General features: G+C 46.7%; 7 protein-coding genes across 16 annotated transcripts; 2 read left to right on the forward strand and 5 right to left on the reverse strand.

Moving 5' to 3' along the window:
* Positions 1-257: 257 nt before the first annotated feature.
* PheRS-m (Phenylalanyl-tRNA synthetase, mitochondrial) lies at positions 258-1,944 on the forward strand. Its single transcript, XM_020945460.2, has 2 exons — positions 258-1,648; positions 1,710-1,944. The coding sequence occupies exons 1-2, from the start codon at positions 440-442 to the stop codon at positions 1,875-1,877; spliced, it is 1,377 nt and encodes a 458-aa protein (XP_020801119.1). The 5' UTR covers positions 258-439; the 3' UTR covers positions 1,878-1,944.
* On the reverse strand, positions 1,934-3,544 carry St4 (Sulfotransferase 4). The gene is made up of 4 exons (XM_020945461.2): positions 3,085-3,544; positions 2,788-3,022; positions 2,400-2,731; positions 1,934-2,342 (listed from the first exon to the last, which is right to left on the reverse strand). Exons 1-4 carry the CDS (start codon positions 3,167-3,169, stop codon positions 1,954-1,956), a joined length of 1,041 nt encoding a protein of 346 aa, XP_020801120.2. The 5' UTR covers positions 3,170-3,544; the 3' UTR covers positions 1,934-1,953.
* A 75-nt stretch (positions 3,545-3,619) lies between these two features.
* LOC110178343 (uncharacterized) lies at positions 3,620-5,085 on the reverse strand. The gene has a single exon (XM_020945462.2). The coding sequence runs from the start codon at positions 4,758-4,760 to the stop codon at positions 3,756-3,758; it is 1,005 nt and encodes a 334-aa protein (XP_020801121.2). The 5' UTR covers positions 4,761-5,085; the 3' UTR covers positions 3,620-3,755.
* A 129-nt stretch (positions 5,086-5,214) lies between these two features.
* LOC110178339 (uncharacterized) lies at positions 5,215-12,379 on the reverse strand. Its single transcript, XM_020945457.2, has 10 exons — positions 12,239-12,379; positions 11,602-11,884; positions 11,356-11,531; positions 9,880-10,093; positions 9,620-9,824; positions 7,693-9,563; positions 7,525-7,630; positions 7,186-7,462; positions 6,811-7,084; positions 5,215-6,606 (listed from the first exon to the last, which is right to left on the reverse strand). Exons 2-10 carry the CDS (start codon positions 11,867-11,869, stop codon positions 5,915-5,917), a joined length of 4,083 nt encoding a protein of 1,360 aa, XP_020801116.2. The 5' UTR covers positions 11,870-11,884; positions 12,239-12,379; the 3' UTR covers positions 5,215-5,914.
* Ctf4 (Chromosome transmission fidelity 4) lies at positions 12,347-15,636 on the reverse strand. Its single transcript, XM_020945459.2, has 2 exons — positions 12,843-15,636; positions 12,347-12,561 (listed from the first exon to the last, which is right to left on the reverse strand). Exon 1 carries the CDS (start codon positions 15,530-15,532, stop codon positions 12,863-12,865), a length of 2,670 nt encoding a protein of 889 aa, XP_020801118.2. The 5' UTR covers positions 15,533-15,636; the 3' UTR covers positions 12,347-12,561; positions 12,843-12,862.
* Positions 15,628-17,499, forward strand: LOC110178261 (arginine-hydroxylase NDUFAF5, mitochondrial). Of its 2 annotated transcripts, none has more exons than XM_020945326.2 (3): positions 15,628-15,892; positions 15,949-16,204; positions 16,261-17,499. In XM_020945326.2, exons 1-3 carry the CDS (start codon positions 15,756-15,758, stop codon positions 16,867-16,869), a joined length of 1,002 nt encoding a protein of 333 aa, XP_020800985.2. In that variant the 5' UTR covers positions 15,628-15,755; the 3' UTR covers positions 16,870-17,499. The 2 variants fall into 2 exon arrangements, with proteins under 2 accessions (XP_020800985.2, XP_086683793.1); XM_086827667.1 differs by having other exon boundaries at positions 15,661-15,892; positions 15,954-16,204.
* On the reverse strand, positions 16,866-22,928 carry RN-tre (USP6 N-terminal like RN-tre). 9 transcript variants are annotated; one of them, XM_020945325.2, is made up of 6 exons: positions 22,772-22,928; positions 21,864-22,184; positions 20,727-21,797; positions 20,600-20,664; positions 18,059-18,113; positions 16,866-17,998 (listed from the first exon to the last, which is right to left on the reverse strand). In XM_020945325.2, exons 2-6 carry the CDS (start codon positions 22,016-22,018, stop codon positions 17,929-17,931), a joined length of 1,416 nt encoding a protein of 471 aa, XP_020800984.1. In that variant the 5' UTR covers positions 22,019-22,184; positions 22,772-22,928; the 3' UTR covers positions 16,866-17,928. The 9 variants fall into 9 exon arrangements, with proteins under 9 accessions (XP_020800984.1, XP_020800983.1, XP_020800981.2 ...); XM_020945324.2 differs by having other exon boundaries at positions 18,059-18,164; XM_020945322.2 differs by having other exon boundaries at positions 18,059-19,673.
* Between the last annotated feature and the right edge of the window lie 34 nt (positions 22,929-22,962).

Here is a 22,962-nt window from a genome sequence, read left to right on the forward strand (position 1 = left end):
TATATATTTCTTTTAATTAGCTGCACAGATATTTTTTTAAATTTTAAATATCGCGGTAAAAGTGTTCTCACCAGAAATTTTTTTGAAAAAATCGATTTCCCATTCTTTTGGTCACACTAGAATGGGATTTATAGATCTTATTTAGAACTTAATTATATGCCCGTAGCGGCGTGAAGAAACATTTTTATTTTAATCGAAGCCTTTTTTTATGAAATTTCAATGATAAAAGATTTAATATATAATATAATATATATTATATATCAGCTGTTTATAAAACCCATAACAGATGTGACCATTTGCTTTTAATGTTACTTTTCGGACATGTGGGATTTTACTCTAACCAAGCCTGGTCACATTGCAAAAGTTGGGCAATAAGTTTCTGAAAATGCAAAAATAAATACAAGTGTTTGCTGCCAATTAATTAAGAATCCCTCCAAAGATGCTGTTGACACTTCGTGTGCAGGGAACACGGCTCTGCCCGCGTCCAGGGAGCGTCACCCGAAGTCTGGCTAGCAGCGTGGCGGCTGAAAAGTCGTCGCCACCCCCAGTCCAACCCCAGCTGGAGGTCAACGGAAGCACGTACGCCACCGACAGCTGGACGAATGTAACGCCCAAAATCCTGTCCTACCTGGGAGCCAATAAGCACCTGCAGACAGATCACCCGCTGTCCATCATTCGCCAGCGGATTGTTAATTACTTTTACGCCGCCTATCGCAATCAACGCGGAAATCCGCTGTTCTCGGTGTACGACAAACTGAACCCGGTGGTCACCGTGCAGCAGAACTTTGACAATCTGCTGATTCCCGGTGACCATGTCAGTCGGCAGAAGTCAGACTGCTACTATGTCAATCAGCAACACTTGCTGCGCGCCCACACGACCGCCCATCAGGTGGAGTTGATCTCCGGCGGGCTAGACAACTTCTTGGTGGTCGGAGAGGTGTACAGGCGCGACGAGATCGACAGCACCCACTACCCGGTGTTCCATCAGGCTGATGCCGTGCGGCTGGTCACCAAGGATAAGCTATTCGAGCGCAATCCCGGCCTGGAGCTGTTCGAGGAGACGTGGTCGGGCCAGCTGGCCGACCCGAAGCGCATCCTGCCCTCCTCGAAGTTCATGGACCAGACCAAGCAGCCCTGCCACACGCTGGAGGCCGTCAAGCTGATGGAGCACGAGATGAAGCACGTGCTCGTGGGTCTGACCAAGGATCTTTTCGGACCGCGCATCAAGTACCGCTGGGTGGACACCTACTTCCCCTTTACGCAGCCCTCGTGGGAGTTGGAGATCTACTTCAAGGACAATTGGCTGGAGGTCTTAGGCTGTGGTATTATGCGTCATGAGATTCTGCAACGCGCCGGCGTACATCAGTCAATGGGCTATGCCTTTGGCGTCGGCCTAGAGCGTCTGGCCATGGTGCTGTTCGACATACCGGACATTCGGCTCTTCTGGTCGAACGACAGCGGTTTCCTGTCGCAGTTCAGCGAGAAGGATCTGCAAAATCTGCCCAAGTACAAACCCATTTCGCACTACCCGCAGTGCACGAACGACCTATCTTTCTGGCTGCCTGAGGATGTACAGGTGGACGCCGGTTTCTCGCCTAATGACTTTTACGATCTGGTCCGTTCGGTGGCCGGTGATATGGTGGAGCAGGTGGGTCATTCTGCTGGTTTCCCCTCTTACCTCAGTTTTTAATATTTACTTGCATTCGCAGATCAGTCTGGTGGATAGGTTCAAGCACCCGAAAACGGGAAAGTGGAGCGTGTGCTTCCGCATCGTTTACCGCCACATGGAGCGCACCCTCACCCAGGCGGAGGTAAACGAGGTACACAAGCTGATCGCTAGTGCCAGTGTGGATAGTTTCAATGTGCAAATACGTTAGTAAGTCATAGTTCCTAGTTCAGTTTTCAATTTAAACCAAAAACAAGCAGTAAAACGTAGCCATCAAAGTTTCGAGTTTATATAGTTTTCAAGCACTTTACATTCTGTTCGATCCATTCGTTAGCATTAACGAGCAGACTGGGATTATCGACGAACTCCTTTTGCGGCTGGCACTCTGTTTTAGAGCCCTTTCGAACAAAACCCGCCTCTCCCTCGTTGAGAATGCCCACGGAGGCCATTTCGTGCATGTTAACCGACTTGTTATTTCGGAAATTTTGAATGCTCAGATGATCCAGCAGCCTGTCCATATCCTTGGCTTTTGGCGGACATTCCAGGAAGCTGGCAATGCTATGAATAGTGCCTGGGAGATCCACCAGCATATCCTCGTAGCGCAGAAAGAGGACATTATCCAAATGGGCGTACGCGCGAGCTTCCTTCACATGACTGTAGTAAGGCAGCCAGGGATCTGTAAGTATCCACATTTAAAGTTTATAAGGCCAAATAGAACCCAGAGATCACAAACTTAGTCCTCGCTGAAAGTAGCGCCAGTACCGCTCAAAATCTCCCACATAGCCCTGGGTGCGGAAAAGCCTGTTCAAATGGTAGTAGGACACTGCCACATCCTTGGGATCACGCACCACATATATAACCTTGCACTTTTTCTCCATGACACTGGGCGGCATTAGGGAAAAGGGAAAGTGCGTTTTGATAAACCGTCGTTGGCTGTGCGGCACCTCGCTCAGGGCCTCATAGCCCGGCCGAGAGATCTTCTCAATGAACTCTAAAGCACTAGCAGACTCTTTGTTTTTCTCCAGCAACTCCTCCTTCACTTGGGGATGCATGAACACGGGAAACCTGATAATGGATGTGATATCATCTTCTCATTTTGGATCCTTACGTTGTGGACTTACTCGAAAAATGGAAAACGCTCAGGGAGCGGCCGTCGCTGGGCCTGCTCATAGTCCAGGCCATTGGCCAGCAGCCAAATGAGCTCCTGCGTCCACGTGGTGCCCGATCTGGGCACGGTAGCTATCCACACATCATCCGACCGTGCCTCGAAGTTGTAATACCTCTCCGCCTCTTCCTTGTACTTGTGGGGAAAAAAATATCCCTCGGAGCCGACCTGCACGAAGCCAGTCCGCTCACCTACGAGTTTTGGAGTGAAAAGAATGAGGATGGGCTGGGCAACGGGAAACGGATAGACAAACCATGGAAGTACTCCATCAATTCCGCATTAGTAGACTCCTCAACATCGCGAATTTCGTGGGGAAACTTAAGAGTAGATTTTTCCATTGCATGCGCGACCAGTTGCCAGAGTTGACTGCGAACCAGAGAGCGTTTTTTCTGTTGAGAAAGCTTGACCCCGCTTTCGGGCCGCAGAGAAAGTGGCGGCCGTTGCTTAGCTTAGCTCAGCGCAATTTAAATAACGTCTTGATGATACTTGTTGCTTTATTGCTTTTAGTGCGAAGTACTAGTTGCTGGACAAGCACAAGGTGTTGCATTGGGTTGGGCTAAGTGCAAGGTATGTAGACACATGGGTGTGTCCCAAACCAGATTTTACTTTGAGAGGGAGAAGGGACAGTTCCTTAGATTTTCAGTGCTCTCTCAAGAAAGCTAGATTAAGTACTTTATTATTCGGTAATTTTTTGAAGCGGAAATGGCTAGATCGACTCGGTTTTATAATGATTCGGATTCATTCATCAGCTTGCAAGCTTTTGATATAAAATTTCAACTTAAAAGATGTTTGTATGAGATACTTTAATCCCAAAAAATAATTATATTCTCACATTGCAGATTCTAAAATTTAACATCAAATAAATACACATTCCTGACCACATATAATTTTAAATACATTCTTAGTCTCGAATCGATTTTTGGTTTACTCTTCCCCCTCAACGTTGTCGAATAGGCTTAGCAGCTCCTGCTCCTTGCGTTTAATGCGCTCCTGGATATTGGCCACCGGCTCCGACTTGGGCACCTCGCGGCTGAAGAACTCGTCCATAGACTTGAAGACGTTCTGGTACTGGTTGTCATACGTGGCGTATGAGATCGATGGCAACTTCTTCGGTAAACGCTTGGTGACGGCATTCCTGTCGGAGAACTCCCTCAGCTCATCCAGATGCAGCTCCTCGCCCTGCTCGTGGTTAGCGAAACGACGCGCCGCCAAACGATCATTCCGAGCCTTTCGCTCGCGGCGCTCCCGATCGATCTGCTGGACCAGCTGCGCCGACGGGCTCACCATGTTGACATAGCCGAGTAGCAGGCGGTGGTCAAGGATCTCCGCCTCGTTGGTCTGTATGCCCGTCTCCAGCAGCTCTTTCTCCTTGGCCTTGGCCTCCTCCGCAGCCAGCAGTATCTCGTACTCCTCCGGAACCCTGGGTTCCGACACACCAGTCGCTGGCATCTCCTTGCGCTCTTTGGAGACTATGGCACCGGCCGTCTGTCTGGTAGGCCAGAGACGCGCCCGTGCCGCTTGTTTGGCCGCCTGAGACATCACCCGCTGCTTAGTTGGTTTCTTGAGCTCACCATCAGTGCCCTTCGATGGGGGGGGCGACGCTTGGGTCTTTCCCTGGACAGTTTGATCCGACTGCTGCTTGGCCGTCTGCCTGGCCCTCAAAGCCGAGCTTATGGTGGACTGAACCAACCGAGAGGGTGGTGGGTTGCTCTTGAGCTGGCGACGACCTGGCTGCTTTGGGGCCGCGCCGGTGCCGCCTCCATCGCCCGCTCCGCCGTGAACTGCCTTGCGTGTTCCCGCCGACTGCGTCGATAGAGACTCCGTCACCAACTTGGCCCGGACTGTCACCCCAGAGGTGGTATTTGCACGACCTCGAGGAGTTGCAAGCGTTGCCGCACTCCAACCGCCGGTTTTGCCAGAGGAATTCATTTTCTTGCCTGGTTAAGAGGCTCTATCTTATCGAACCAAAATCTTGTCTGAGTATGGAAATACCGAAGATTATTTGTTACTGGAGGATCTACTATAATTTTTACAATATTTTCGAACAGAATTGTTTTATGTCGAACTGGTTGGAAGCAATGGCAAAAAATATATGAGATGATCCTTTGAATTAATTCACCCCACATACTGGGATCGCTTTGACTGATAAGTTTTCGTGGGCAAAAACGCTGCAACAATCCAAACTATAAGATCTTGTGAATCTAAAAATATAATAAAATGTTGAAAAATTATTAATTTATCATGTATGGTAAACTAATTATTTAGTTGATTATTAATTACCTAGAATTCATTGGCGATATCATTTACTTGGAAGTACTGTTGAAGTTTAAGGAGTTGAGCTTTGACACTATTTGAGTGGGCGTTATGACACAACAAGAGTACGTGCAGATGGATAATGTGAAATTTTTATTGAAATCAAACTGTCTTTTTTTTCATACTAAATACACAGAAAGATAAACATATAGGCTCTTAATTCAGAGATGTCTTTTTTTTTTGACTTATATAAAATATATTTAAGTCATGGTCATACATAGATATGGAACCGTCACAGAACTTTAATGGTGCCGAATATAAATCAATTGGCCGGGGAAGGAACTTAGTTTAATCAAAAGATTCCTTACCCATGGAAATAATTAAACAGATAATAAACACTCAGTCATAAACTAATCGCACACATAGTCTGCGGTTTGCAATACAGATGTGGGCCACCCGAAATGGACGGTCACCATCCGTATTATAAACCGAAAACGCTGCGCTGCGGGCAATTGCAACCGAAAAGTGTTCACTTTGAGGGCTCCATGTCTATGCTCGAATCAAAAACATTAGCATGTGATTGCGCAAAGCGAGAAGGTCAGATCAGGGAGGAAGGATCCTCTTTCAGCCTGTCTCTGGTCTTCTCGTGGGCGCACATCAAGTGCAAATCCATTTGGTAAGTTGTTTTGCTAATTGGCGCATGGATGATCGCAGATCGCACAAATGCCAATAGCAAAGTCAAAAAGAGGACCGCACTATTGCTTGTAAGGCCAAGCAACAGCATAATCCTCATAGATTGGAGATAGCTACTCTCCTAAGAAGCTACACTCTTATGAAATGACACACTTCGACTTCTTTTCCGCACGAGGCGGCGGCGTTGGTGGCCAATCGATTTGGGTCCAGTTGCCGTGGTGCTCGTAGTAGGGCGGCGGGCGCCGGTATTCCTCGGACATGGGACGCATATTTTCGAAACGGTGATTCTCGCTTGGAATGTAACTGTAAGTGGTTTTTGGCGGCGACATTTGTGGAGCACTGGGCTGGTACGGCACTTCAATGCCACAGGGAACTCCATTAATGTAGCGTTGCTCGCTCCTGATTGACGGCATTGCCTTTATAGAGATCGGCTTAGAGGCCTTCTCAACCGTTGATTTTGGCTCGCCTCTGCATGCCGATACAGGCATTATATTGTTTGGAGTGTTTTCGTCTGAGGGCAGCCTAAAGGGCGTATTGACCGGTAGATTCAAGGGTTTTGGATGCTTTGACGGAGTTTGGGTAGTTGAACCTTTTTCCTGGCCCTGTTTTCCCAATTTTAAATCCTTCAATTGGGCCGTCACCGCACGAGTTGCATCGCAGTTGTGGTTAACGTAGCGTGGTCCCTGGCCTGGAACCTTTGGCAACTCGTCAAATATCTTGTCAAGCTCGGTCTTATCGGCAGTCTTTGACTCGTTGCCTAGTTTAAGCAACTGTTCCTTGTTGTAGAACAGCCTAACCGCCTGTGCTGGGTTCTTCGTGTTGGAAGCAGCTAAATGGTAAGTAAAGGAATGAAATTAGAATTATCGGAGCAGCACCAGAGAAACAAGAAATCGTGGAAAGTACAAAGATTGCCGATTTATTATGCAAATGAGGCTAAGGAGTGATCGACATTGATTTGTATTCAAATCCTATTATCCTAGTGCACGATTTATGTTTCTCTGGAGATATTGGTTTTGGGTTTTGGGATTATTACTTCGCTTTAAGGTCTGTCCCAGGCCAGCCGGTGTTGCAGCCTGCTGCTGTCGCTCAACAGCAGCCCCAGCGGCTCCGCTACGCGCGCCTCCGGGAACGGGATTCGGCTTATTCTGGAAATTAACTTCCTCGTGGAAGTATGGCATCCCCACCAGAGTCTTGCGATCACGGCACATTTCAATAATTCGCCGGAAATCGTTATTCTGGCTGAGCGTTCGCGGATTACCGATCAGAATAAGCAGGGACATCGGACGCGAGAGCAGGACATTCAGGCGCTTCGGGGGACAAAAAAGAAGGCAATTAATACATTGAATCAGTCAAAGTTACAATCATTAAAACGAGAAACTATTTAAAAAACACCAACAAAGACACTCACCCGTTGGTTGTTCAAAAAACCCAGCTTGGGCGTAAAGGAACGCACAAAGGACACTATAACCACCTGCTTCTCCTTGCCCTGGAACAGCTCCACAGACCCACAATCGATCTGCGACCAGTTGCGCATGTTCAACTGCTCCTGAATGCGTTGATACTGGCTCTTATAGGGCGATATAACTCCGATATCCGATTGGGAAACCTTCTCTCCGTTTAAGCCAAAGTACATGAGATCCTTGACATAGTCCATGACGGCATCGATTTCCTTGTTGTTGCACAGACTATTAAATAATTAAGTATATATTATATATATATATATTGTAGAAGGAATTATGGATACTACCTCACGGAGCTTTTGGTGTTCATCACAGTGCCAAATACCGAATGGAACATGATTGGAAAATCGGCATTGGGGGTGTGGAACCAAGTCTGGAAGCGACAAACAGCATCTGTAAACGAAATAAATGCATTTATTTGTTGGATAATGGTCTGCAAGGATGTAGTTACTTACCCATTGGAGCCTGAGCCTTAAGCTTTCCATTGTAATAGAGCTCGCTGTATAGCGAAACTATCTCTGGATGAGAGCGGAAGTTGCGAATTAGGCGCGTTTGAATGGCCTTGTTGTAGCTCCCGTCCTTATCTACCTGGTAGCACTTTCTCTCCAAGAGCCTCTCGAATAAGGACACATCCAGACCCCATTCACTGGCCCGCTGCGACTGCAACACTGGTCCCAGCTGCTTGTGGTCCCCGGATAGGATCAGATTCGACGACGGCGAAATGGTGCAGGTGATGCCCATCAGTGCTTCTGCCTCTGTCGAGGCGGCAGCTTCATCTAGAAACACATGCGAAAAGATATCGCCACGAGCGAATCCACCCGTTGACAACTTTCCGGCCAAACTGAGAGTGCAGACCACGATGCGATACTGATGCAAGGCCTGCACGGCCGGATAGAAGTGGACGGCGTACATGTTGGAGTACTCCAGCAGGAGGTCGTCAATATTATCGATGCGTCGATCGCAGCTGGCGGCAAAGATACGGGCCAAGGGACGTGGTTGACTCTCCGGAGCTTTAGCAATCGCCTGGAGCAGCCGAAGTGCAACCTCGTCGCAGGCCGTATTCGAGCCAGCCAGTACCAGAATGTTCGTCTCCGGACGATTGACGTACAGCTGGTAGATGGCCTCGCATATGGTCGAGGTCTTGCCGGTTCCCGGCGGTCCGAATACAATATATGGAGCGGGGAGCTTTTTGCAGAAAGCTATCTGCTTTACAGCATCCATCTGCTCCGGATTGCTTGCAATCCTTCCGTTGTTCAGCTTTATGGCACCCAATGGTACCGACTCCCGTGGAATGTCGCCGGGAAAGAGAATCCTTTGTACATCCTCGGCGCGAGTCAAGGCTAACTGCTGGAGAGCCCGATACTGGTAACGCATCACTGCTCTCATCGGACGGAAGATCAGCGTGTAAGTGGTGTTGTCCGCCAGCTGGCGTTCGCATGTGATGTTCACACGCTGCGTCGAAACGCCCAGGATGCGCGCAAAGTAGACGCGGGGCGGTTTGTCCAAGGATCCAAACCGTTCGTCTACCATCCGGCCCCACTGCACGATCGCGTCGAAGTCCTTGAGGGCCAGCTCCAGCACCTGGTTGTTGCTCTCAAGCAGCTGCCGCACACCCCCCTCGGAACTACTACGTTCGTTAATAATCAAGACATCGTCGCCCGGCGAGACAATATCCTCTACGCTCATACTGTTCGCGGTTTGCTGCAACTTCACCGAGAGCTCCCGCCCGAACTGATGCAGCTCCATCTTGGACTGCTTGAGAGCCAAATAATGCTGCAACCGTTCGATGTCCTCCACTTGAAGCAAAGTGCGCAGCGTACCGGTAATGTTCTCCTGGGTGAGGTCCTTGCCCCGCTCGCAAAAGTTGCGATAATGCTTGTCAAAATCGGCAAGTCGCACCTGAGCATCGTCGTGCTTCAGGGCATGCACCACCTCGGTGGGCGGATTGGCCGGAGCTAGACGCTGACTCTTGAAGGTCTCATTGCTGGACAACCGGTACGGATTTATGTTAAAGCTGGCCTTGGGCAGTGCCTCCGTTCGCATAAAGTGGTGCTGCTCCACATACCTAACTCCATTGCAGGTAAACCCAATTACGATCGGCATCTCCCGAAGGATCATGAAGACGTGCGAGTCCACAAAGAAGACCAGTTCCCCTTTCTCTGACACCTCCAACGGCATACGCGCATTGTTCACGTAGTAGAACTGCCGTAACTGCACAATGATGAACTTGTTTATCACCAAATCTTTGATTTCAGTCTTTAGGGTGAAACCAAAGTAGTGACTGTCCAAGCAAGTCTGATAGGACAGTGTCAGTTTGGGGGAAGAGCTATAAGGAAGGAGATGAATTAATAACCTCGGATCCAACCATTAATTAAAACTTACAGCTTCTCCATATTTTTAAGTGATTTAAAATCTGACTCATCGCCATGATACTCCACATGCTCCTCGTACTTCTCGATGGTCTCAAAGTTTACCTGGCATATATAGCAGCCCATGGAGCCCAGCTTAAAGTCCGTAGGCGGCATCTGTACCTGGGTCTTTTGGTATTTTAATATTGTAGCCTGAGCCTTCGAATCAAGTTTATACTCTACAAACAAATCGCTCATTTAGTTGTGAACATCTGAGTGGAGGAATGATCCTACCTTCGGTTATGACCCCACCATTACCCTTTACCCCAGCTCCTCCGGAAATAGTGGTCAGTGTTGACGCACTGACATCCCGCTGACGGTGGTTTTCATCCATCAAGTTAAACTTCTCCTTGCGAAATTCCATCAAGGCGAAGTTCTTGATGCGATAATTGTTGTTGCCACGAGGCGTATTGATCAGAAAGTTGGTCCGATGCAGCAGAGATCCGATCTGTGGCGAAAAAAAAGTACGATATGCATTAATTCTTTATTTATTTACATTGACCACCCACGAGGGATTACATTATCGATCGTCGATGCCTTATCGCCAGGCTTCAAGTGCGATATCTGAGCGCTTAACAATCTGCCTCAAGTCACATGAACCTGATACAGCGAAACAAAAATGGGGAACCACATGATTTGGCTGTTATTATTTTACAAGAGCCATGTTATTTGAGATATTAATCATTGCTTGAAAAGATCAATCATAATATTGGTTTATATACAGATTTAATGTTGATCAAGCTTCTTTTAATATTTACAGAAATTAGGATTAGAAAATAATCCTCAAAATAAAACCTCTTAGACCTAGCTAGCTTATCAGCTTCCTGTCTTGGCATTGCTTTGCCAAAACATTTGAAATATTCGTATATTTCCATTTGTGTATATATCATAAATGTGTTGTATATAAATAGTAGTGTATGTGAATTAAAATAATATATATATCTTTACTTAACAAAACATATGTATGTATGGTTAATAACCGGTAGTTAATTGTTAATTAAATGACAGATAAACCTAACAGACTTAATTGCACCTGGGATTCCCATAATAAAATTCTTTAGCGTTAACCCTATGCAGGCACACTTGAATTTAGTGCAATTCATTAATAAAAAGTTCTCATATGTTGGCATAGATAATTGCAAAGTAATGACTTCCGTTTCACTGTACAGTATATATTTTAGTTCTAACAAAACTAAGATAAAGTATATAACTTCCCCAAACAAATGTTTACCTAACCAAAAAGAGATGGATTTCTTTCTAGGTATAATGGAGGGTTTAACCCATTTCCGGATTTGGATTAGCCAGCAATGAAATCCAGCGGGATAAACCCGCTAACAGAACACGAATGAGTCATATGTCAGAATCGGTTTAGTATATGTCTAGCCGGCTATTTGAGAGTGCTTGTGAGCGTCGTTGATAATGCGAAACGAATTGTTTGGAGCCCACAGACTGAAAACTGAAAACAAAGGAAAATCGTAATGCAAACTTCTTATCGCTGTGGGGTTGGCGAATCTGTGTGGGTGTGACTTTAGTCTAGATTTTCAACCAGAAAAACAGTTACGAATAAAAGTAATAAACGCTTGAACAATATTATTTTGATATGTATCTATGTGAAAAAGAATTTCTTTAACAAAGATTAGTATAACCCGAGCAATAAATATCTTACTCATTTCTTAGGCATTTGGTTTCGCTAGGGGTACGTGTACTTACATTCCAGGCTCCCTGGATGGAAAGCTTTAGCCGCACCTCACCGCTCTTGGACTGCGATGCGAGGTGAGCTTCAAACATTTGCCGCATCTTCGTCTTGTCCACATACCACTCCGACCGAGCAGTGATCACCTGTCGATCGGCCATTTCCAGCAGAAACGTTCCAATAAACTCGCGCTCTATCGAATGCATTAAATGGGTTTGTTATGGAATCAATAACATAATAAATATGCATTAAGTTTGACTCACCCCATGGCACTGGCGTCTTCCGAGCCATTCCATTGGGATAGGTGCCGGGACCGGTTGTTGTTTTCGTTCCCACTTCATTGCTGGAAGGCGGCGTTCCCGGCGGCGTCAAAGTGCCATCCGGCGGATTGTTATTGTTGTTCATTTTTTTCGCGACTGCTGCTGCCGCCGCCTTCTTCTTTTGATTTTTGTTCTTTGTCATATTTTCCAAATCTTCGCTGTCTTTATTATGTATTCTTTTATCCCTCACTAAAAGGGAATGTACATACATATGTGCATACGTTGCCTAAATATGTAGTTTTTGCTAAAGTGTAAGCAATTACAAGTTAGTTATTTAACGCGATCACAAAGCACACAACACATTCACACACAAACACGGGTTTATAGACTATATAGTTTACAGCAACTGCAGCTGATCGAAGTGCACGACGCGACGTTCTAGTAAAAAATAAAGCGAACGAGAACGGGACTTTTATACATCCGTGCGTGTGTGTGTGGGTTTGAATGTGTGCAGCGGCAGCGAGCGTTTTGGAGTAACGGAGATTACTGGAACCGCTTTCCTGCCTTCCAGCTAACTTCATATGGTGGACCATTGGAACGTGGAAAGGGTAAGCAGTTCCGTGGCAGCAGGCGTACTTACGTATCACTGTAAATTTGTTATGTATACTTGTTTTTAACGTTTTTTGCCTTTGCGGCCCCTCAATGATGCTTGATCTTTAAAATGTGTCCTTATTTTCTGTCTGTATGCTTTTGTATATTTTTGTATTGGAATTTTCGTGGGGTATACTTAGTATAAAATTGAACTGTAACGAACGTTTGACTTGAAATTCTTGGAAGTCCCGGAGTTAAAGTTCGGTTTGGTGTGGCCAGTCTGTACGTAAGCCAAGATCGGTCGATCGTGGGTCTTACGGCTGACTGGTATTTTTCGCACCAACGATGGTGGTCATATTAATTCGGTTGCGGCTCAAAAAGAAAAAAAAAACCGTTACGAGTTTTTATTTAGCGTTAAAGTTTTGTTAAAACGCTTACGATGGTAAACTCATCTCGTTTATAAAGACGTAATTTTTATTTTTATATTTATGTTTTGAATTATTATATAAATTTATTAAATTTATTGATGTTTACGAATAAAATAATTTCTTTTGTAAAAATGTTTCGGAAATTAGTTTTTTTTTTTTGGAAATTGGTTTGATAAATTTTTTAATGCATTTGCTTTTAACTTACTCTTTTAAGCTTAAACCTACCTTATGAATCTACGCTTATTCTACTTCTTGGCCAGCTTTAGTTTCTCGGAGCCGAAGATCACTCCAGTATCTCCCAGTTTGCGCTTCATGGCAAACGGATTAACCGAATTCAGGGGAGTTCTTTGCTCTGCACTTTTACCCAGCGGAATCTCGGGCTCCGATTCCCCGAATATGTTTTCCTGGGTATCCAGCGGAGACTGTGTGATCTCTGGAGTGGCGGGGCGCGATGCCGCTTTAAACATATTTGGAGAGTTGGTGAATCGCTTCAGGGTTCCCCGTTTAGCCGAGCTCAGCTCGATTGCCTTCGGTTTGGGCCCACTCTGGCTTCCCCCTGTCGGCGTCATGGGCAGGACAATTGTGGCAGCAATGCCGCTGGCTCCCAGAAGCGTCTGCTGCTTGCGTGCCTCCTGGACGGCCTCCAGTTGCGGGAGCAACTCGCACAGACGATCCGACAGATGTATGCGTCCGCGCTTGGTGGCATACTTCACGGCCAGCTGAAGCAACTCCGTGCAGGCTATCGATTCAATCAGTTCCCTGGCTCTCGTCTCGCACTCGCTGCTGCAGGCCAAAGCAAACAGCTTGATAGCCGTCTCCTTTTGCATCTTCTCCGCACCGTCGACTTGCATCAGACTCGAACGCAGCAGTGCATCCTCCAATTCCGATTTCTCCACCTCGATGTCGCACAGCGGGATTTGCATGCGAAGCTCCTGCAGCATGGGCCGCGGATTGGTCATTGGGTAAGAGGTGCCGCGGCACAGCACTGCCTGCACGATCTGTCGACGCTCGGAAACTGCGACCACAAAGAAATTGTGCGACACACTGGTGCTGTGCTTCATGGTGTCACAAATGGGAAACCAGGCGTTGCTGCTTCGGCGGTACAGCTGCAGCAGCCCCATGTTGTCTGCAATGCTTGGCGATCCGGTGTCACTGTAGCCCAGCCAAGAGAGCTGCCGGCCCGGAGTCAACGGCACTGGCAGATACTCCTGACGCAGACTCAGGCCATTGATGTTAACTAGCATGGCGGAGAGGTGCTGCTGCGTCTGGCTGGGCGCTGAGCTGTGGTACACAACCATCAGGCTGTGCTCATGCCCGGCGATAGCTACCACAGGTCCTGGAATGGTCAGCACCTCGCGCTGTGTGCCCATGACGCTGAAGATGCGCAGAAAATGGGCGCTCGTGGCAACAGCAACTAAATGGCTGGTGGCCACCAAGGCGTCCACACTCTCACAGTCTGGCAAACTGAGTGACCACTCCTTGTTTCCAGCGGCGGCCAGGGCAATAACCACCAGCTTGCTCGACTCGTTAGAGGCCAGAGCCAAGGCTCCACTGCTTAGACTGGCCAAATTGTGGTGATTATAGTTACTGATGTGCAGCGCATGATGGATGCTGGCATCATGAAACTCCACGTCGATGGCTCCGTCTCCCGAGGGCTCCACATGTGCAGTAACGATGCCCACGTCATTCCAGGCCATGTAGCGATGCTCCAGATCGCATGGAGTGGCACTGGGCTGAAAGGCAGCCTGCTGCTTGAACAGCTTGATTTGCGGAGCAGCTGCAGTAGGAGCAGTTCTGTTGCTACTGGCCAAGGACTGGTTGGATGCATCGTCTTGGTCCACAGGGACTGCGAACTTCATAACTTTGCGTTTGAGTTGCTCTAGGCTCACACCATCGCCATCATCTACAGGGGCTTCAACATCGTCGTCGCCCTGAAACTCATAGTCGGCGAGCAGCTCATCCTGATCGTCCTCTAAACCCTCCTCACCGCCCGTTGCGGCTGCATCGGTGAAGAATACAGTTCCCAACTGGCCAGTAGCATCGCAGAAGGCCAACTCCTCCTCGCCGGATCGGTTCCAGGCCAGACAAGTGATTGAATTGCAGTCGTTTGGTGGCATCTCCACAGAAACTGGCCTGCGCTTTTTAACATCGAAGATGCTAATCTCACCCTTGGTCGTTCCGGCCGCCAGTCTCTCTCCATTCGGGGAGAATTGGCAGCAGCTGTAGTTGCTGGAAACAGCATCGTCGCGTAGTTTGAAGGCCACCTCCCAGTTGGCTGTGTTCAGCACCACGATCTGGTTGTCCACGGCATACGCGAGGAGTTCACCGGTCTGCGGCTCAAAAGTGGGTGTACCATAGTGACTGGCGCTCTCGAAACTGTTCACCTTAGGCAAACCAGAGATGCTCTTGAGCTCCTTGCCCTCTTCGAAGTTCCACACTTTAAGATTGCCATCGCCCGCCACGGAAGCCAGGAGTTTTCGCTCAGCAAACATGTCCAGGGCCAAAACTGGACCCGTGTGTCCTTCCAGGACGGTCTCATTGCCGGCGGTGTCTCCCTTAAGCACCTTAATGGTGGTATCCTCGCTGCCAGCAGCCGTGAAACCACCCTGCACCTTGAGACAGGTCGCCGGGGCCGTAAATCGCATGAGGATGCCGTCGCTGTCCATATCCGGGAAGGTGTACGCATGCACCGTATTGCGATCCGTGGAGGCCAGAAGACGGGTACCCGTGTGGGCGAGGCACATAACGAACTCGCCCAGGCAGCTGGAGCGAGGATCGTCGTCGCTGATGCAGGTCCAGTGCCGTATGTCGCCATCGGTGCCGCACGTGATGATAAACTCACCGCGCGGCGTATACAGTAATCCAGTGTAGCCGTTAGTGTGCGCATAGCGCAAGGCACTGCGCGAAAAACTCATCTTGTTAAATAATTAATGGAAGATTAAATATTATTTCGTGCTGATCTTGCCAACTTTTGGCGCTAAAATAGGCGCCTGACAGAAAGTGTGGGTAACGCGACAGAATGACGCTATTTTCCAACACTATTGGAACAGCTGTTGGTGGTCAGCTGGGACTTAAAATACAGAAATTTCTCCCCTTGCCGGTGGCTTGTTACAGCATTGTTTTAATTCTGCTATAACAATGTTAAGGAAACTAACTAAATTATCGACTTTAAAAGTGCGGAACGAGTTGCGACCTCTTGCCTCGTTGGCACAAAGCTCGCAAAATATTTTTGACCGTAACGCAAAGCGTTTGCAAAAGGAACGAGCCGCTCTCAGGTGAGTTTTTACTTCAAAACAAACGAAAATCCGAAACAAAGTTTTACATTTAATAGCGAAGATGTAGGACTTTATGATTATCTCAAGGAGGAGGTGGGCTTCCGCCTGGCGGATCGAGTATTTGACATTAAACGTGAGTTTAAGGCGGCGGCGGATATTGGATGCAGCCGCGGCTACCTCTCCAAGCACATTCTGGCGGAGAGCGTGGAGCACCTGACGCTGACGGACACCAGTGCCGCCATGCTGCAGCAGGCCCAGGGCACTCCAGGCCTCAAAATGCTAAAGCTGGTCAAGGATGAGGAGGATTTGGACGTGGGTAAATATGCTGTTGACTCTGCTTCACGATTATAACCATGCAATTTCTACAGTTTGAGGAGAACTCACTGGATCTGGTCATATCCAGCCTGAGTCTGCACTGGGTGAACGACTTGCCCGGTTGCTTTACCAAGATCAAGCGCAGTCTGAAGCCGGACGGCGTCTTCATAGCGTCCATGTTTGGCGGGGATACACTATACGAGCTGCGCTCCTCCCTTCAACTGGCGGAACTTGAGCGTAAGGGAGGCATTTCTCCGCACATATCACCCTTCACCCAGATCCGGGATATTGGCTCTCTGCTTAATCGCGCCGGCTTCACCATGCTCACCATAGACACCGACGAGCTGGTCATTGGATATCCCAGCATGTTTGAGTTGATGTGGGATCTCAAGGGAATGGCGGAGAACAATGCGGCGTTCAATCGACCGGCACATCTCAGTCGGGAGACAATGCTGGCGGCCAGTGCCATCTACCAGGAGATGTATGCCAAGGCAGGCGAGAAGGGTATACCGGCGACATTTCAAATTATTTACTTTGTGGGTTGGAAGCCTGGTCCTAACCAACCGCAGCCCCTGGAAAGGGGTTCGGCTGAAGTATCGCTCAAGGATCTGGGCACAATAATCGAAAAGGGCGGGAAGCTAGACACCAAGGCGGGGGATTAAGTGTTGACAGTTTTTTTAGTTTTTATTTCGTGAAACGCAATTGAACATAAATATAAAACTTAAATAAATATAATTCCGTGTTGCTGAGAAACTTAGGCTAAATGATTCATCATGTTTCGTGGAAAGATTAATCATGAAATCAATTATAAATACTCATTTGTCAGTGTATTTTTTGGTTCGCATAACTATACATGTATATATAAATATCTAGCGTAATCATTAGATTTCTATAGCTATGTGTAGCTTTCAAGTAATTTTTGGTTGCCTTCCATCCGCCTTTACATGCTATTCGTGTTCATTTCATTTCATGGACGTAACTTTTTAACGTTGCTTTGTATTTTCGTTCGGTACGTAAATATATACAAGTACAATTTACAACAATTTCTATCCTCTATAATATAATATATATATATGCTTAGGTTTAATTCAATATGCAATGCAATTAAATAGATTTCTAACCGCTTTCTTTTAGTTTTGTATTAGATACGATTTGCTCTTGCTTCAATATATATTGTTCTTCTAGCATTTTTCTGCGTATGTAATTCTCGATTGCTTGTTTTCCGTTTATCAATTGTTTTAAACTCTAACTGTAACTGTTGTAAATTTAATTTGGCGCATCTATCCCAGCAACTGGTTCCCACCTTGCAAGCCATTCAATTTGTTCTCCGGCGGCGGCGTATATATATACAAAAAGGGATTCAATTTGGACTCTCTCCTGGGTTACTGGAGGCCTGCTAGTGCTCCTAGTTCTAGGTCTAATTTTAGCGGTGGCAGGGCAAGAAGACTTAAGGCAAGGCAAAGGCAAACGACTGCTGATAGGACCAGGAACTAGGTTATCCCGCTCTGGTTCGCCGCCGCTGCCGATGCCTTTTGCTTTGCCAGTCATCCAAGCGCCAGCGGCGATCTCGGCGGAACTGGCGGCGGTGTCGGCGTGGCTCTGGGCGAAGATGTGGGGCTAACACTCGACGCTCCTCCACCTCCTCCGCTGGCGGTTGTGGAAAGTGTGTGGCGGATATCTGCAGCTGCCTGCGCCGTAGACGTCGACGCAGGCGGCAGCCGTCAGGTGCCCAGGAGTAACTCACGCTGCGGTGTGTTGTTCTGCAGCATGTTGGCGGTTTTCAAGTGAACACTGCAAAAAATTAATAGGTTAGTTATCTTGATTCGATACTATATTATATGAACTACTCACTTATTGTCCTCCAGCGACATGGTCTCCGACGAGCCGTGCGAGGCAACAGAAGTACCTGCAAGCGAACTTCTTATTGAGTGCGAGTCCTCGGGAACGGTAAGCGTAACTAATAAATTGCGTTTGCATGTACATATATGTTTTTCAGAGATTTTTTAATCGAGATTTCAATTTGTTTTTGCGAACGCGTTGTGGTCGTCAGTACCAATCCCAGTTCGTTGTCGTTGCCAATGTGGGTTGGAAAAGAGTTTAGGTTTTGGAATAAATTGCATTTAGTTTATTTTTGAGTTGTGACGGTGTAAAAATTTTGGTTAGCGGTGTTAGTGTTTGTTTGTTGTTTGTGAGGTGCAAATTGAATTGAATTTTGAACCAAAGAGAGCCTGAAACACATCTCTCTGGCAGTGTAAATTTTTACTATAAAACTGTATGCTAAAAAATATAATATAACATTAAAAATAAATTTCTACTCGGACTATAGGAAAATGTTAACCATTATAATTTGTAAGCAGCAAAGCGCGTGGGTCTCCTATAATAATATATATCATAAACATGCTGGCCAAAGTGGTTTCAGATCGTTTTCAGTACAAAATCATATTTATTTGTGTGTTACTTTTGCTAAGTATATATTATATATATTTATAATCATATAAATTATTCGCTAATCAAGGTTTACAAACTACCATTTTAATTTGGCTTTAACATAAACTAAAGTTGAGTTTCGTTTCTTTGTGTTTAAAGCAAAAATAAAGTAAATGCACATATAGCTTAAAGTACATAAGTATTACGGGGTATTAAGTGTGGAAAGTTAAGCGGTTACAATAAATTATTAATCGTTGTACGGAATCGTTGGAGTCTTAGGAATTATCAGGTTTTTTTTGGAATACAAACTCTCTATTGGTTAGATAATATCAGAGAGTAAGAGTAACAGGACAAGAAAGGTGGAAAAGAAGGTATAGATACAAAAACATCGATAAATGCTAGCAAATAACAATTTTCAATTTCCTGTCGATTTGACAAAAATACAAAAATTAAAGCTAAGTACGGGAAGATATTACGCTAGCGAATGTTCGAGGGTTTCATGGAAAAGGATAATCGTTATTGGCATATGCGTTTTATAAACCAAAGGAAGAAAAACATTTACTACATAAAGAAAGATTACGAATCAACTAAAATTAAAGGCGCGTATTCTCAACGCTCAGCGCATCATCGTCGTCGTCGTCGTCGTTGTTTGCTATGTGCGTGCCGCCGTCTCCATTTTGGATGATGTAAACCTTTTGGCTGCTGGGGGTCTTCGACGAGTGCATGTACACCTGCTGGCGCTGGAGCACCTCCAGGGCCTGATCCAGATCGAGGCGATTGCGACTATCGCTATCGCTGCTGAAGCTATGCCGCATGTGGTGCCCATTGGGCAGAGCGGAGGCTGTGGCTGGATGCGTTGGCTGCTGCTGCTGCTGGGCAAGATAACTGAGATTGTGGATACTCTGGCTGCGAGCTTGGTCTTGGGCACTCTCGGGAGTGGTCACCACAAATCCGTTGCTGTACAGCGAGTAGCTACTGTTTGCCGGCGAGGTGGCTAAACTAGTGATACTCTGAAAGGTTTTCATTGAGTATCCATCACCTACAGAACAACAGAAGCGATTGCGGATTAGGATCATATCTGATATCAGTTTGTGATTATTTTTTGTTTGCAGCTCCGATTTGCCGGGGAAGACGCAGACGCAGAGAAGCGATGGGAAACGGATATATATATATATGTACACGGAGCGGACAATGTTAGACAGTAATGGTTACAAGATGGAGCGCGTCCGGTTGATTACACATGACATGAACGTCGAGGGGCGTATTTAATAAGCGTATATATGATCTGGTTGTGGTTGTGGTTTCGCTTGGTTATTGGCTTGGCTTGGGCCCTTAAAAACTATTACTTTATACAATTAGACAGATAGAATTAGTTCCCATTTACAGTCTAGTACTTGATATATTTCACCCAGAACCACTATCCACACTCTTGCCGCTTCCCAATTACATATGAGAGGGATGCTCTTAACCCACCCCGCCTCCAAGGTACAAAAGGTCAATATATTAGCATTTTATCCAATTATTAACGACTCTTCTGCCAATCGAAATGATGACGCGCACGTAGACTGGCGATGCATCGCTGAAAGTGGCTACGAACATAGTACAAACTCAAATGAAAAAAAATACTAGACATTGCTACTCAAATTAAACAAATAAACATATGCCGTATCTAATACTCTAGAATTAAATAGGACTTTGTACATGGGGAAATACGAAATTACAAACTAAGGCAACGACGACGACACCAATTCAAGTTCGTTTTGGGGAACTGCTTGTGTTTACACGCAAAATTGTGATAAACTTGCACCACACAATACAAAAATAAATAGAAATAAATAAATATTGCAGAGATTACAGATTGTTATAGAGTTACAGTCGGGTTAGAAGTGGGTTTGTTTGGAAGCAAGCATAAGTATTAGTAGATCAAGTGAGTGTAAGGATAAATGTGTGCTGTCAATGACTCACCCGTGGCGCATTCTGAAGTCTCGTACGACACCGTCGATTGTACCTCAATTGCGTTCTGTTCTTGCCTGCAAAAACAAAGTAAAAATTACCTAATCATAAGCCAGTTATCTTTAACTCAAAATCCCACCTTGATATCACATCTGTAATGACTTGCTTCTCGTTGTCTGTATAATCGTTGCGTCTGCGCCCAATCTTCTTCTCCATATCTGCCTCGACAAAGTCGCCCAGCTTGCGGGAGGGGAACTCATTCGACTTGGCCGGCGGCGGCACGTCCAGCTTCAGGTCCTTGAGCTTCTTCATTACACGCTCCAAGGCCTGAATGGCATCGTCGTCGTTGTAGCCAAAGTTCTTGTGCAGCTTCACTTGCAAGTACTCAATGATGGCGTCCATGTCCTTCAGACGGATCAGTTCGTCCTTGTGCAGATAAAGAATGGTGATGGCCATTGACAGTATGACGCGATCGCCATCCAGCATGAAAATATCCCAGACGCGGAGGCTTAAACTAAACGGGACGCGCTCCACGAAGACGACAAAGAACCACTTGATGGCGTAGAGCAGGGCGTCAACGTTGTGTTTGGTAAAATGCTTGTGTAGCTTGCGCATTATTTTGGACATGATGCGGTCGTGGTGGGCAATAAAGCGCGTCAGCTTGGGAAATCCCTCAATGAACAGGCCGTGCATGCCGTACTTTGGATCCGTAATCAGGGTGTTTAGTGCCCAGAAGGCTTCCTCCTCCTCGACCATGTAGAGCAGCAGGACGCCGGCCACACAGGCCATACCTTGGCAGTAGCCCAGCTCCGAGTTGTAGATACTGTAGGCATTGAGCACGTTGAAGAGCGACACCTGCTTGGTGCAGTAGCGCTCCCGGTAGGCAAGATTGTCGCGAAACTGACGGTTTACATCCGCATCGATCTGGCGCGCCTCCGTCGAATATTTTCTCGCCAGCTGCAGCATGCGGGCATAGACGCCAACATTGCTGGCAATCGAGTGCTCGACATTGAGCAGACGCTTCCACGCTTGCCAGCGCACGCGATCCGGTATGCCCTTGTAGACACGCTTGTGAAGCTTGTCCGCGGGCGGCGGCCAGTGGCCGAGCATCTTCAGCCACTTCTTGTCGCGTTCCGCCTCGATGTTGTTGCGGTGCAGCTCCTGGGCGTTGCGCGTCGTCGGCAGTCGAGAGTCGTGCATGAATCCATATCTGCGGAAAACCGGGTATCGTATATATAAGAAATAAGGGAAAATGCACTGGACTGAGGGCACCTACTTGTCGGTTATGTGGTAGATCTCGAATGTGGGATTCTCCCAGGAGTCTACCACGTTGCTGGGATCCAGGCCCAGTTCGTACCGCCTGAAGATTTCCTCGCGCTCGTCCTCTGCTCGCTTAACTAGCGCCTCCTGCTGTTCCCCTTCGTCCGTCATTTTAGGAACAACGGATTAGCTGTAGCTGGAGGAGGAGGAGGAGGGGCAGCAGTCAGAGGAGAAGCAATCGGAGGGGGTGGTAGCCAGCGCTGGGGTTTCCACGCTCTCAGTTGGGGAGCGGCTGCTTCTGCTGCTGCTTCTTCGCTGGCTGGGCGATAGCGCGAAACTTTGATAAAGACAAAAGCAAAGCAGGCATTATTATTAACAATTGTAATCTATAATTTATGCAAACAGTCATCGCACACGCTTACACACTCACTCACACACACGCACGTGCATGGCAACGCGCTACTGTCGCATGATATTTAAATGCAGCCACAGAATCGATTTCACTGACTAAAACACCAATAAGAAAGACAACGAATGAACGAATGAGCGTGGCAGAAATGACGTGATTTTCCACAATATTCAAATCACAGCGCATCAAAACATGACAGCAGCGCAGGCAACCGACAAGTAACACGCCCCCTGAAATCGCAGCGAAAGCGGTCTAGATAAATTTAATATAAGAAAGCAAGCCCCTGGTCGCTACTATTAGTCAGTTATTTTAATGCACTTTATGTTTTATCGCTCACACACTTCCTGTTTTCGCTGCGATTTGTTGTATTTTTGTCAACACAGAGCCATGCACGCACACACACACACAGGCACACACACATACGCGCACAGCCACAGAAGAGAGTGCTTGTTTTTGGACTGCTTTCACCGAAAACTATTCGATCAATCGGTCCGATCGGATTGCAGCCGCTTTACCATTTAATTTTGTTTTATATATTCCTATTATCCGCGCCGATCCAGGGTGTTTAGCAAATTATTTTTCACAATTTTAACGCGGCTGCATGTTTTCGATTGTTACAAGCGATAGATCAGCGAAAACATCGATTGTATTTGATAGAGTTGCCAGACTGATGAAATTAATTAGAGATGAGCGAAGTTTAGAAGTT

The sequence above is a fragment of the Drosophila serrata genome, unplaced genomic scaffold (genome assembly GCF_035046125.1).
Source record: "Drosophila serrata isolate PLE 108 unplaced genomic scaffold, ASM3504612v1 contig_184, whole genome shotgun sequence".
Classification (NCBI taxonomy): Eukaryota; Metazoa; Arthropoda; class Insecta; order Diptera; family Drosophilidae; genus Drosophila; species Drosophila serrata.

Coding starts and splice junctions, on each gene's coding strand:
- LOC110178343 (XM_020945462.2), bottom strand. CDS start 4,760: ATGAATTCCTCTGGCAAAACCGGCGGTTGGAGTGCGGCAACGCTTGCA.
- LOC110178261 (XM_020945326.2), top strand. CDS start 15,756: ATGTTAAGGAAACTAACTAAATTATCGACTTTAAAAGTGCGGAACGAG. Junction 15,893..15,948: donor AAGGAACGAGCCGCTCTCAG/GTGAGTTTTTAC, acceptor TACATTTAATAG/CGAAGATGTAGGACTTTATG. Junction 16,205..16,260: donor AGGATGAGGAGGATTTGGAC/GTGGGTAAATAT, acceptor CAATTTCTACAG/TTTGAGGAGAACTCACTGGA.
- LOC110178339 (XM_020945457.2), bottom strand. CDS start 11,869: ATGTATGTACATTCCCTTTTAGTGAGGGATAAAAGAATACATAATAAA. Junction 11,532..11,601: donor GAAGACGCCAGTGCCATGGG/GTGAGTCAAACT, acceptor TGCATTCGATAG/AGCGCGAGTTTATTGGAACG. Junction 7,463..7,524: donor AACACCAAAAGCTCCGTGAG/GTAGTATCCATA, acceptor ATTATTTAATAG/TCTGTGCAACAACAAGGAAA.
- PheRS-m (XM_020945460.2), top strand. CDS start 440: ATGCTGTTGACACTTCGTGTGCAGGGAACACGGCTCTGCCCGCGTCCA. Junction 1,649..1,709: donor CCGGTGATATGGTGGAGCAG/GTGGGTCATTCT, acceptor TTGCATTCGCAG/ATCAGTCTGGTGGATAGGTT.
- RN-tre (XM_020945322.2), bottom strand. CDS start 22,018: ATGACGGACGAAGGGGAACAGCAGGAGGCGCTAGTTAAGCGAGCAGAG. Junction 21,798..21,863: donor ATCTACCACATAACCGACAA/GTAGGTGCCCTC, acceptor GGTTTTCCGCAG/ATATGGATTCATGCACGACT. Junction 19,674..20,599: donor GACTTCAGAATGCGCCACGG/GTGAGTCATTGA, acceptor GTTGTTCTGTAG/GTGATGGATACTCAATGAAA.
- Ctf4 (XM_020945459.2), bottom strand. CDS start 15,532: ATGAGTTTTTCGCGCAGTGCCTTGCGCTATGCGCACACTAACGGCTAC.
- St4 (XM_020945461.2), bottom strand. CDS start 3,169: ATGGAAAAATCTACTCTTAAGTTTCCCCACGAAATTCGCGATGTTGAG. Junction 3,023..3,084: donor ATTGATGGAGTACTTCCATG/GTTTGTCTATCC, acceptor CAAAACTCGTAG/GTGAGCGGACTGGCTTCGTG. Junction 2,732..2,787: donor GAGCGTTTTCCATTTTTCGA/GTAAGTCCACAA, acceptor ATCCATTATCAG/GTTTCCCGTGTTCATGCATC.